Source organism: Barbus barbus (genome assembly GCF_936440315.1).
Source record: "Barbus barbus genome assembly, chromosome: 5".
In the NCBI taxonomy this organism is placed as follows: Eukaryota; Metazoa; Chordata; class Actinopteri; order Cypriniformes; family Cyprinidae; genus Barbus; species Barbus barbus.
The window spans coordinates 19065551-19079907 of NC_136733.1; the positions used below are offsets into that span (position 1 = coordinate 19065551).

The 14357-nt window shown below is 37.7% G+C and overlaps 2 protein-coding genes across 3 annotated transcripts in view; both read left to right on the plus strand.

Moving 5' to 3' along the window:
* LOC306870259 (potassium channel subfamily T member 1-like) overlaps positions 1-11116 on the plus strand; it is an 82141-nt gene extending 71025 nt beyond the window's left edge. Inside the window, exons 27-32 of the mRNA XM_079417420.1 lie at positions 322-450; positions 2023-2314; positions 3609-3671; positions 5490-5519; positions 6495-6606; positions 8703-11116. Of these exons, the coding sequence (XP_079273546.1) occupies positions 322-450; positions 2023-2314; positions 3609-3671; positions 5490-5519; positions 6495-6606; positions 8703-8820 (744 nt within the window). The 3' untranslated portion in view covers positions 8821-11116. The remainder of the gene's footprint in view (positions 1-321; positions 451-2022; positions 2315-3608; positions 3672-5489; positions 5520-6494; positions 6607-8702) is intronic.
* The window catches only part of LOC306870239 (mucosa-associated lymphoid tissue lymphoma translocation protein 1-like), a 1002100-nt gene that overhangs the window by 617594 nt on the left and 370149 nt on the right, over positions 1-14357 (plus strand). The gene's annotated exons all lie outside the window — the stretch shown is intronic.

A 14357-nucleotide genomic window follows, 5' to 3' on the forward strand; every position in this document is an offset into this window, starting at 1 on the left:
TATGCAAGCCATTGTTTCAGTTAAAATGCATAAAGCTGGTTATTTGACCTTGTCCACCCACAAAATCTGTTGCTGCTGTCAGCGGTGCTGAAATGAGGCAGATGGTGTAAAAATATCATCACGTTTTAAAGACAGAGTTGTATGTGATATAATGGGCAAATCTTATAAAAACTCATTTTTCGCTGCTTAATTTTCTTTTTTCAAAATTGTTAATATTTAATATAAAAATAATTACTTATTACTAGTTTTTGATTTTAGTTTAGTTTAGTAAATATGGCCTGAATGTTTCTTAATGATCTTCACCCTTCACTTTTGAAACAGATGAAGGTAACGGAAGAGGACTTATGGATCCGGACGTACGGAAGACTATTCCAGAAGCTGTGCTCATCCAGCGCAGAAATTCCCATTGGGATATACCGCACTGAATCTCACATGTTCTCCTCCTCAGAGGTAAGATGAGATAAAGAGGAAGAGATCAGATTGTTCAGACACGGCTGAATGCACTCATTTTAAACGGTTTATCCATTTCCAGACGCTTGCACAGCAGATACGATCTGTAACTGTGCCTTTACTTAATCTTGTGAAGTGTTCCAGATTTACAGCTTTATTTTGGTCTATATCATGGCTTTGCTGGCTGCCTTATTAGCTGTGTTGTGATTTGAAGCTTGTGCAATCATTTCTCATCTCATTCCCATCTATTGCTTGTTCCAGTTTAAGGAGGTTTGCAAGCAGGTAAGAATACTTCACCACATTTCTCAACTACATTGTCATACGTTTATGGCATTGTGCTGTGTTTCAGCTGTTTGTTTTCTGTCCAACATCCATTACTTTCACGCACTCGTTACATGCTGCTGGTGATCTATGTAATTTAATAAATTCTATGTTACTAAAAAAAAAAAAAAAAAAGTTACATTTAGTAATGTAAGTGGGTTTATTTTGAGGGGAATTAAGTAATTTTTTTCACTAAATTTGTTTTCATTCTGCTGCTAAGGGTCCCCAAATATGAGGATTACTTTCTAAAATATAAACATAGCTGTGTATTTTTTATGTATAAATATCCATTGAAAAATATTAGTGTAACATTTGACCTGTTATTTCCCAAATTAAATAATTGGCTTTTTATTGTAACATTTAATACTGTTATTAAAGTTTTTAATAATTATTATTATCTGGAACATATTTATTTTTAGGAAAAGCTATTTTATTCTGTCATCATATCAACTAACACTGCCTTTAAAAAGTTAGTTGTTGGTAATATTTGTTAATGTTTTGTCTGTTATTTTTTACAGAGGCTGTGTTTAGTAAAAATGGTAATATTGTGAAATATTATTACAATTTAAAATAGCTGTTTTCTATTTTAATTATATCCCAGCAAGCAGTGTCGGCCCAGATCTGGACCAACTACTGTCTGGGATATATATATATATATATATATATATATATATATTTAAATGTAATTTATTCCTGAGATGTAAATCTGAATTTTCAGCAGGAGTCACGATCCTTAAGAAGCATTCTGATATGCTAATTTGGTGCCCAAGAAAATTATTATTATTATTATCAATTTAGAAAACAGTTGTGCTGCTTAATATTTTTGTGGAAACCATGATAGATTTTTTCAGGGTTCTTTGCTGAATAGAAAGTTCCAAAGAACGGCATTTATTTGTTATAGAAATCTTTTCTAACATAAATATCTTTACGGACACTTCATATCAATTGAATGCATCCTTGCAGAATAAACGTATTCATTTCTTTAAAAAAATCTTACTGACCCCAAACTTTAGAACGGCTTTAAACAAAGACAAGGCTAATGGCATCCTGTCAGTAGATGAATTAGAGCCAGCTAAAAATATATTTGTAATTACTTAGCAGCTGAACAACTTTACTCTGGAAAGTAGCACTAATAAACTGGTACAAAAAAAAAAGGTAACACATAATGACTTCAACCGACAGACAATGGAAATATCGGCGTGCCACTTAAATACTGTTAACCTATTGACAACCTGTTTCCATATTGAGCAGTCTCAGGTGTCTGTGGCGGACTGTGAGGACCCGCGGGACCGCAGGGAATCCTGGAAAGAGAAAACCGCCCACAGAAACTCCACAGGGAGCGACCAATCAGAGCATCCACTCCTGCGGAAGAAGAGCATGCAGTGGGCGAGACGGCTGAGCAGAAAAAACACCAAACCGCCCAGTCGAGCTGAACGCATCAGTCAACAGCGCCTGAATCTGTACCGGCGCTCAGAGAGGCAGGAGCTGTCAGAGCTGGTGAAAAACCGCATGAAGCACTTAGGGCTGCCCACTGTGGGATACGGTGAGTTCGACAAGGGGAAGTGACTATTTCTGTTTGAGCCTACGAAAATACTGAAGGTACAGAACCCTTTACATTGATGTCTTTTTGCTATAGTGCATTATTATAAATGTACTATGCTGGAGATCTGTTTTCACAGTGTTTCTGTGTAAATCATATTATAGCGTCCCCTTGTGTCCCCTGCATCAATCATTATTCATCTGAAACATCCTTTATCGGGTGTCACAGGAAATTACAGATTAAAGAAAAATAAAATATAGATCACATGCTGCTATGTAAAACATTCCATAAGGGAATATTATTGATTTTTCTTTATCTATAGGACAAATATTTGTTTTTCTAAGATCTACACTGGGGTCCAAAGGTACTTATATTATGCATTATTTTCTAATTCTAAACCATCTTTACATCCAAATTATGAGACCGACATCCTGTTTTGAGTAGAATCACATTTTTATTGATTATCTTAAATTGTTCAAGCTGCATGAACTCCACAAGTGTTGGTCAAAGCTAATGATCATGTTCTCCAATATGATTTGTGATGATGCAAACAACATCTTGAACTCCAGAGGAAGCAAGAACATCTGACCTTCTGTATGAAGAGTCACATAATCACAAATGTATTTACTTAAAATGATTAGTGACCCAGAATCTCACATTTTATCTTCATTTTGTATCATGCTATTTATTTGTATTGTTTTAATGATTTTTTTTGTTTATCAGAGTTAAATCTCAAACCTTTGGACTTCACTGTATATCGTATATATTCTTAAGAAGAAACATTTCCTGTATTATAGCAGGTGGGTTTTATAGTGTTATAATGAATATCTTTTATTGTTGAAGGATAGATCACCATTGACTTCTGTTTTGTGTGCCCTGCATTGTTTATTCTATTCACGTTTCTAGAAACTGTACTCACTTTCTATCCTCCGTGTTGCAAAAAATAATTCTCTAATTTTTCACTTGTCAACCCTGAGAATTACTGTTGAAAACTGAAGATGCAGTGTATTTTTTTCATGTTAAAACTACTTTGTCTCATCTTACACAGACATTTATGCACTTTATCTTTAAAAATGAGATGTAAACCACAGTGTTCTGTTATTGATGACATTTTAAATAACTATAACAAATATAAACCTTAGCAGTCATAATAGTGTAAAGTATTTTGAGAATGTGTTTTTTGTATGGTAAACTTTTCTAGATCTTTCTCTTTAAAAAGTGTTGCTTTCTCTGCTGCTTGCTTGACCTTTTTTTTTCTCATCTCTTTCCTCTTTGGCCTTTTCCCCACACGCTGTAGAGGACGTAGCTAATTTAACAGCAAGTGATGTGATGAACCGAGTAAATCTAGGATATTTGCAAGGTAAATCCACCCAACATCACTGTTCCTGTAGTATAGGATTGTTCCAGTGGATCAAGTCACTGGAGTAATGAGCTGAATGAAACCTGATGTTCTGGAGACGGATGTTAATAGGAAACTCAACTGCTCAATTTGTCCAGTGACATTCATTAGAATGGCATCAGCAGTCTGTGTTTAATAGGATAAGCACTGAAAGCCAAAGGATAACACTTTGTGATGTTTTAAAGGAATAGTTCACCCAAAAATGAAAATTTGCTAAAAAATTTACTCACCCTCAGGCCATCACTTGCTCACCAGTGGATCCTTTGCAGTGAATGGGTGCCGTCAGAATGAGAGTCCAAACAGCTGATAAAACCATCACAATAATCCACAAGTAGTCCATTTCATCAGTTAAGGTCTTGTGAAGTGAAAATCTTCCTGCTAAAATATATAGAGTCCTCTATTTGTCATATTGCTTTCTCCAGTGAAAAAGCCATCTTGTCTGAATCGGGAGTAAAATATGCACAGATCAAGCACCGTTTACAAGTGAAAACAGCCCAAAACAGTTCTAAACAAATATGTCAGTGGATTTTGTTGTGAGAGGACAACAGAGGATGGACTTTTTCACTGGAGAAAGTGTTATTATGGATTATGGACTAATATTTTGGCCAGAAGCACTAGCTGGTATAAAATGATGGATTTCTCCAAATCTGTTCTGATGAAGAAACAAACTCATCTACATCTTGGATGGCCTGAGGGCGAGTACATTTTCAGGAAATTGTCATTTGTGGGTAAACTATTCCTTTAACAGGCCTTTATTCATTTATTTTCTTTCACACTGAAAATTCTGTGGCATTCAGTGTTTTTTTGTAATGTACCTAATTCTTAATACATATTAAGATACATAATAGATACTTAATACGTAATATACACATCCTAAATACATTTTGTCCTGGCTGACAGTTTTGTCTAAAGTCTTCTGCCTGCAGTTCTCCTTTTGCAACATTTTTTCCGGATGACATCATCATTAGGCTAGTCTATATCCCATGAGCTTTCCTCTTATCTTATTAAAAACAGACCGCAGGAAACTGCTGGCCATTGACATTATAATGACGCTGGACAAAAAGTGTATGATTTAGAAACATGGTTGAACAGCCTCTGTGATTATCTGTAAAGCCAACTGATATCATTATAATCGAATTTGCATTTATGTATAATTCATTATTACACAGCTCACTGGAATACTTGATTCTGATTGGTCAACTGCAGCATTCACCACTCTTATATAATGACCACTAAGCTATTTAACTTAATGTTGTCCCATTTGAGTCATTTCAACTCAAATTAATATATCACATCCATTTTTTTAAATAGCTGTGTAATAATCGTTATAATGCACAGTCAGCCAGTCATTATTGCAAAATAAAAACCTTTAACTTTTTGATCATCCTGTCAGGATTTGTTTCGCAGTGATGACTGTCCCTTATTCCATACTTTTACTGTATATAAATGCAAAAAGTAAAGAAAATGTATAGCATTTTACAATGAATTGAATACAATAATGGATAAAGTTCATTCTGCACAGACTGTGTAATATACAGTATATGCAGACTTTTTAATTTTTTACTTTTTTATGTGAATGCAGTATTTATTTAATATTATAATTTTTTTTATTATTATTTTTATTATTTACCTAATCAGCAGTATCAGATTTTGTGATTTTGAACCTGAACAACAATGTCATTTGACAGTAGTGCTGACCTGTTTCTGAAATAATGAAGTCTTATTGTATAGTTAAATTAGTGATGTAGTTGTCTTTTTCTCCTCTGGTACGAACTGAAGAGGGTACTTACATGACAGAGGGTACTGCAGGTACTCACTGGCATCTGAGCATTGATATAAGACATGATGAGTGAGGGCTTTTGATTCCAGGATGTTTGGACAGAGTGGAGTAGAAAGCATTCAGTCTTTGTCGGAAGGGTCCATCTAGAGCAGGTATTTAGGCATACACTTGTAAGTCTGTTTGTACTGATTTACATATTTTTTAATTCTTTTTAACGGGGTGATACTGGGAGCAGTATTTAGGTTTCCCATTGGTGTAATTGGTTAATTAGCATTTGGCTATTGACTCCTCCCAATCCCACACTACTAATGTTTTTTGCTTCACTCTGATTGGTCGAGCCTTGGCTTGGTGGGCCTGACAGATCCTCTAAGCATGCTTATATCTGTGTGTGTCGGTCTTACTGTTTTCTGACTTTGGGCTGTGTGTTGGCATGGCAATGAGCAACTTTCATTGGGTCAGCTGTGGTTATGATGGGATGGATGGATTGATTGATTGAGAGAGAGAGAGAGAATGAATGCGTGGGTGGATGCGGACCCTGTCTGCATGTGTCCGCGCATGGGGAGCGCTTGCGGTTGCATGGGCGTTCCGTAAATGCAGCCATGCCCTGTCAGTAACGGTTAGCCCTTCTCTCTCTTTTACCTGGCCTGGCGCTATAAGTGGCTCAAACAGGTGGGTTTGGAGAAGCAGAGGCACTTTGTCCCAGTCTTGAGTCCCTTATTCCCAGACCTGCAAAGGTTCACACTTCTCAGTCATTTACATGCAGGTAAAATACAACAAAGCCTCAGAAACCCAGCCAACAAAATCCAAACACAGTGGGGTTACACTACAACTGCCTTCCATATTTTTTGATTGAATATATTTTCCAATTTTGATATTTTTTGGCTATTCTGACTCAGTCAGCAGCATCGTTTTATCTGTAGTAGGAACAGAGATAAATGTTACGGATAATTTCTCAGAATGAATGCTTTAGATTATTAAGAACTGATACGGGTTAAGTATGATAGTGATACGGTGTTTTGTTTTTCTTGCAGATGAAATGAATGATAATCAGAACACGTTGTCATATGTGCTGATAAACCCTCCTCCGGACACCATTCTAGAGCTCAATGACATTGTGTAAGTGGCATATATTAAAGTTGAAGTGTGCAGTTTTACTATGCTACTTAATTTGTGCTATTTATTTAGTATGGCATTAGATGCTATTTATAGTGCAAATAGTATCAAATACTGTACATACAATATAAAGCAGTATGCAATTATGAAAACACATTCATGAGCTAAACATGTTGCATCCAATCAATGTGAGGTTTACACCAATTACAGGCCTATAAAATATCCATTTTGATATTTCATGTCTCTCGTTTCACACCTAATTCAAATCATCAGTACATTAGAAGCGAACTCCATGAATGACCTGTGTTCTGACTGACACGGTCCTTACACATTCATTGCTCCCTGAGCACGGGAAATCGGCTACATTTTTCTTAATTTAAGAACACTCATTTGCACTACACCACTACATGCAGCGTCTTCACACACAGACAAAACTTACTACAGAAGTGTGAAGGGTTATTTAACTGTAATCCTGAGATATGCATAGTAGTCATGTCTCGCGCACTTTAATGCCCTTGGAATGGAACACATGCTCCTTGTGAACTGGAATCATGGCAGAATATCCTGCGATGTCCACCTCGCAGGGCACATATGTTGAATGGGACAAACCTCTGTAGCGATAAGAGAAACATACAAAATGTGCAGAGCAGGGGGTCATGAGTACCAGAATTAAGAACTGCTGTCCAAAATGATTTGTGATGAGAACAAGAGGAATGTGACAGACTGGAGATCCATCTGGCAAACTGAAGCTCAGATCAGTCACGTCAGTTTTGTCTGACTCAGCCAGAAAGTGGTGGGTAGAGTTTAAATTGCCTTTGGCAGCAAGACAGCTTTTGCACTAAAATAGGCAATCTATCAGCACTTTTTCCATCATATTACCTTCTGGCTCAGCCAATGGCATGCATTTGGAGGTGGGAATACCCCGTTATTAACTACAATATTTGTTAATAAACTCCTAGTTCTCTTCTTATTAATAGTTAGTAAGGTAGCTGTTAAGTTTAGCAATGGGGATTAAGGGATCTAAAATATGGTCATGCAGAATAAGGCATTAATAAGTGCTTTATAAGTACTAATAAACAGCCTATATGCTAGTAATATGCATGCTAGTTATAATAGTAATAGTGAGAATTGGTCCTTAAAATCTAATTCACACTGCACAGACAAACACCAACAAACATTTGTTGGGTTTTTTTGGGTCAGTGTGTGCGTCTGTTGCCATTGATCAGAGTTTCTTTTCACCCGACTGAACATGTTAACGTTTGTTATTGTCTGTTGGGGCATTGTGAACATGACAGTTATTTTACATAATATTTTAAATCCAATGGCCAACTTGTTTGTTAGCATTTGTCTGTGCGGTGTGAATTGGCCCTAAAGGGGTCATTTCCCACAAGTTGATTTGATTCAACCCTGTTCATGGCGATCGACTGTCCGGCAAAGTTCAGCTCCAACTCTAATCAAACACACCTGAAACAACTAATTAAGTTCTTCAGGATCGCGTGAAAATTAAAGGCAGGTGTGATAAGAGTTGGAGCTAAACTTTGCAGGACAGTCGATCGCCAGGAACAGGGTTGGGCATCCTTTAGGGCTTTAGGGTCTTCATGAAATGTCTGTAAAATACTTTAGTTAAAACTCCTCAATGGTTATGTAATACAAAACCCTTTACCATGTCAAAAACAACTCCGTTCACAGCGACCCGTTTCGGTGCATGTCTCTTTAAATGAGCTACTGCTTACCCCGCCCCTCTTTCTTTTTTGTGTATTTGGTGGCATGTTACTATTAAAAACTAAATCAATCCACTGCGTCCTCAGTGGCTCCGATGTCAGGAGAAAATGAAGACTCTAATGTTCACTTTTACATCCAACCAAAAAACGTTCTTACGCGACGTTGTCGCTACAGCTGCTCAAGCATGGAGAAAATGGCGGACAGTGTACAGTGGTCGTGTGCGGGTCCTGATCAGTATGACTTCATACTGCTCAGAAAATCAAAACGGCTTGATAATTGAAAACTTTGTAGATTTTGGGGGGGATTAAAAAGAAGGAATTAATATGCAAACAATGTAAAATCTTTAACCATACAACCTGTTTTCCACCTTTCTGTAGCTACATCATCCGCTCTGATCCGCTGGCACACGTCCCTGAGAATCTCCCAGGGGCTCCAGCCGGAGCCAAGCTACGACAAGACTATGGACCCGAGACCAGGGATGAGACCCATCTGTAAGAACTGGAAGTTCTTCCTCCCTTCTCTGCCTAGAGCTGCTACAGTCTGCATGAAGAGTGACAGAACACACAACCTACCAACCAACCGACCGACCACACAGACACGACCCATGTGCCAACACATTCACTACCCAAGCTGCCCAACCAAGCTCAACGGCTAGAACTGTACTACTTAAACACTTTACAGATTTCTCTTTTTTACGACACAGATATATAGAATCTTGTGGCACATTTCAGACTTCTCTAAATGTGGCTGGTCATTACATTTTTGTATTTTAAGAATTGGCTCAATGCGAGTGTGGGGTGTTGAATCACTTTGGACCAAACAAGCTGTCCAAGCACTTTGGATTTATAGGGCAGTATATATCAGAAATACTAAAGCAGTATTCAAGAGGGCAGCTAAAGACAGAAGGAAGAAACAACAACTATTACGCCAGTAAGCTGACCCAAACACTGGATAGTGCCCTGTCATACATGCAAGGTGTTTCAGTACGATATTGAACAGAATTAGTTTACATCAGTGCTATATTTTGTACAAATATAGCACATGATATATATGTACAAATATATATTTATATATAAGTTAGCCACATATTCTTTACATGCTCAGTGACCTCTTAGTATTCACAGTATTATGTTGTGATTTCGTCCTCAAAGCACAAAGGCTTTTACATTTGAAACTACTAATCCCAAGCTGAAGCTTTTACATGTGATTGAACACTGATGATTTACTATAAATCACTACCAATTAACACTACAAATGTTATCATAAGCCAGTTTACATGTGAAGAGAACATAATCTAGATCTATTGCCATACAATTTCAAATTTACAGCAAAAAATGGAACATATTCTAGAGAGATACACATGGTCCTTCTGAAGATTGACAGGAACTGTACTGCATCAGCAGATATGTGCTTCAGGTGCGTCAAATATTTCATGGATCTTGATTAGGTGTTATTGAAGAGATGCCAAATGGTAATATACATAGGATTGATATTGAAATTATGTTTGGGTTATAAATTAGACAATATTAGATGTAATACATACCGTTGGTAACCATTGTTTTTCAGTGATATTTTGCCTCAAAGCTAATGTGTTTTTTTGTTTGTTTTCTCTTTACAACAGCATTCAGCATTTTCTATTTCTAAAGATAATCGGTTATTTTAATATTTTTATTATTTCTGTGTGCATTACTGCTCATTTAGGACAAAAAGGTATAGCTATATACCTCTCTATATAATTATATGGAGAGAGAGAGCATGAGGGCGAGTATAAATCATTTGAATTTGTTGAATTTATTGCACTAAGCTCTGCTGAGCGGTACATTGTAACCCTTTAAACTACATGAAGAAAACATCAAATAAATTGACATTTCACGATACATTTTAGTTTTTGCCTTCTGTATTAAGACATTCCATGGTTAGTATATGGAGCTGACATTTAAAGCCATCATGGAAAGCTGATTTTTTTTTTTTTTTTTTACTGTTTCTATTCTTTTAACCGGTGTATTCATCTTTCATTGCACGAAGTGGACATTCACATTTTCTGTTCAAAGTAGCTAAGGTTGAATACCTCTCATATCATTCTTACCTGTTTGTCTCCACAAAGAAATGTGATAGATGACAGTAAAAGCAATGAAACGGGAATCCTTGTAGCTATTATGTTTATAATTTTGTATTATTCATGTTTATTGTGTATTTAAGGCATTTTCTGCCTTAATTTGCTTCTATTGATATGGCATATCAGTTTATTTACTGCTCAGCTCCAAGACTGTCAGTAGTAATTGAATGTCAACCCTTGACATGTCGAGCAGAATACTGTACAGTTAATCAGACTATATTCATGTTTTTTGCTTGCGTAAAGATGCCACCTGCATTCTGTCCATTGATAATTGTTTTCTCATGCAGATTGCTTTGGGAATGTTTTTTAAATAATGTTTTCCTAAATTTCCAGCCATAATTGGAAAGGATATGCATAATGTGCATGTTAAAAATAGCCTGCAGATTCCTCTATTTTTACTAGTTCCGTAAGATTTAAATCTGATTGGCTGATCACAGCCGTTGTAATTTACAAAAAAGTCTGTGTTATTTTTCCAGTAGTTTTAGAAAACATGGACCATGCATGTCCTAATCTTGACAAATGTGTCAGAGACCCATGTTTACATTTGCTGGCTCCTGTTTTTGGATTGTGCTGAACAAAACATGAACTTCTAAATTTTGTACAATTTCTTAAATGAAGTCTGTACTAACATGTAAGAATGAATCAATAAATGCTGCATGCAGCCAGAGAAATGTGGCAGTATTTTCCTACCAACGATACTTTGACTGTTGATGTATAGATTCACACATTTTATTTAGCATTTAATAATGCAGTAAAAAAATCTAAATATCTGTACATACCAGGTGCATTTTTACATACCATATCCATTATTAGATTTTGCCTACTTTACAGTGTGTTTTGCAGGTTTCACCTTACAGAACAGAAGAACTGATTATTTTTATATATGTATATTTCGAAACATACTTTCAGTACCTAACGACTCTGTTTGAGTTTCTGTTTGTTTTTTTGTGTTTGTCTCCACCTGTCTCGGGTCCAGCGCCCATGATTTTCCACCACCTCATGTAGTAGGTCTATAAAGGTGTACTGGTTGCCCAGCAACAGGCTATCATCTTTTGGAGAACCTCCCGCAGGGGGCGCTCTTGAGTCAGACCCTTCACACATCTGACATTGTCGTCGGTCTCTCTGAGCAGCTTTCCCTGCTCTCCTGGACTGCTTCTGCAATTCTGACGCAACCTGCTCACTTTGGTGAACTCTGTGTGCTTTTGTTTTCACGCTCTGTATTTTCTCAACATCGTCTTTGTTGTTTATCTCCTCTCCGTAAGCAGGCTTTGGCTTGCTGCCACTAAATGATGGATTAAAAATGCTGAACAATTCAGAGCAGACCTCTCTTTCATCAATTGGCGAGTTCTTGGAGGACAATTTGGAAAAGATGGTTGACTCGAGACCTGACGTCCAAGTTTCCCCATTTGTAATAATCCTGCCATCCTCCCTTGGTGATACATTAGTATTAGAGAAGCATTCTTTTGCACTGGAATGCAGAACTCTTTGATTGGATGACTCAAGACTTGCCCTGTAAGTGTCCTCATCAATAGCGACTCTGACATCTTCCATTGGGGACGTGATTTCAGGCAGAAACTCCAGTGCAGTGAACTGTGGAGCAGTTGGGAAGATTGCAGGAGAAATGCTGGGTGGAAATGGTCTGATTTCATGTCTGCAACTAGCTACAAATATTAGTTGGGGGAACACATTGAGGACTTGTTGATTTTGAGCCCACTGCTTCTTCCACTGCGCCACAGTCGGAGGCCAGGTCAGTACCCGCCGTATAGGTCTTAAAGGTCCAAAAGTTCCTTTAGCAGTATTCTGATCAACCCCAGTGGTCTGGTTTTCTGGACCAGCACCAATCGTGAGGTAGGGCAGGTTTTCATCAGTTTCCTCAGTCTGGGATGTAACATGTTTTAGCCGGAGAACATCTTGACTGCTTCCTGCTCCAACAGCCAACTTGTTCAGGTGATCCAGCACATTGTTCTCCACGCTGTGCTGAAGAACGTCTTTATCTACACTTGTTCCGGCTCGAACACTTTCATCAGTATCTTCATTTTTCTCCCTAAGGTCCTCATGAGATTCCAGAGTATCAGTGGTGTTACTTACCTCAGTGAATCCCTCTTTCTCCTCATCTGCTATGCGTTTTCCATCCTCCAACTTCTCCACTTCCTCAATATTAACACACACATTGTCTTTTGTGTTTTCTGAGGTCATCCATCCATTGTAATACTCATCATTCCTTACCCCAACTTCATCAGTGGCCGTTTCTGCTTCTGTCGGTTTAGAAAACATCTCCATCCTGCACAAGACCGGCCCGGCAGATCTCACCCGTTTAATAGGTTCTCTAGTGTCATATGGCCCTGATGAATAAATATGGTAAATCTGTGATATCTTCTCATCTCCAACCACCATCTGGTTTGCCCTCAATAACACTTCTGTTGTGGCAATTTGTGTTTTATTAGCGATTTCAGATTTCACTTTTCTGTTTTCTTCTCCATTGCTTTTTGCAGTTGATTCACTGGTTAGGATCATTTCGGATTTCTCTGAAGCAGGTTTTACAGCCTGTAGATGTTTCCTCTCTCGTTTCCTGTGATACAATGCTGAAAGGACACAGATGACAAGTACCAGGGCACACAGTACCACTGGTTACATAATAAAAGGTTAGTAATCAACAACGTAAGCTACCGGACATAACAGTTACAGTACCTAGCTGAGGGCTGAATTAATGCCTTGAATTAGTTCCACCTACCAATAAAAACAATTAAAGTGGAGTGACCAATTGTAAGAGGTTTGGTTATTAATCCAGTGGCAGGGTTCCCGGTGCCAGAACCTCCAGTGGTAAGACTTGTAGTGGTAGGGCTCATGGATGTGAGGGTTTTACACTCTGGAACCTGCCATACTGGTACACCTTTCAAATCAGGAGGGCCATTACAGCACACCAGCATCTCATTCTCCAGAAGAGAGGCATTCTGCAGACCTGCAAGCATTTGTCAAGTCATTCAAAATTTCACCCCAAAATGAATATTTCAGCAGCGTTAGATAAGTATAAGATTGAAACAAACAAACGCATACCTCTCAGGTATTTGGCAAAGTCCTTCACAGAGCACGAGCAGTCCCAGGGATTTCCATCCAAGCAGATCTTTGTGCCGTTAAGTGGAAGAAACACATCTGTCCTCAAATGTGTCAGTTTGTTGTTGGACAGGTCTAACTGCCTCAGTTTACAAAGGCCAAGAAAACTACTTGGGGTTATAGTGTGAACCTGATTCTGAGACAAGTCTAAGTTGAGCAGGTTTGACAGCCCATCAAGAGAACTTTGATCCAGTGTAGTGATTTTATTATTCGACAGTCTGAGTGTCTCAAGTGTAACCTGATGGCTGAACCAGTTTGATGAGACTTGGGAGAGACGATTATTGTCCAAATTGAGAGTTTTGAGGTTTTGAAACATTTCAAAGGTCTGCGGTCCTATTGATGTGATACCTTGGTGTGCCATAGTCAGACTGTTCACAGAGGTCAGATTGGTGCTGTTAAACATAGACAAGCTGATTTCTCCTAAACCACTCACAAAGATAATCATAGAGGTCAAGCCAGCAGGATAATCTATAGCGAAAAGAAACATTACAAATGTTGAAGGAAAAGTTAATCTAAAAATAACAATACATCATTCAAAATTTTTATGACTATCCTCTATAGAACACATAAGGAGATGTTGGGCAGAATGTTCAAGCTACACTTTTCCAAATAATGAAAGTTAATGGTGACCAGGGCTCAGGAAAGATTTCCAGTGAATAAATTAAATTTCAGTCAGTTTTGCACAAAGCAGCTGTATAGCATTAGAAGACTTGTCATATAGTGCATGAGTTGTAGAGATCATTATGGGTTGTTTTTTTTATAGTGCTATCAAACGATTAATCGCATCCAAAATATAGAAGTTTTG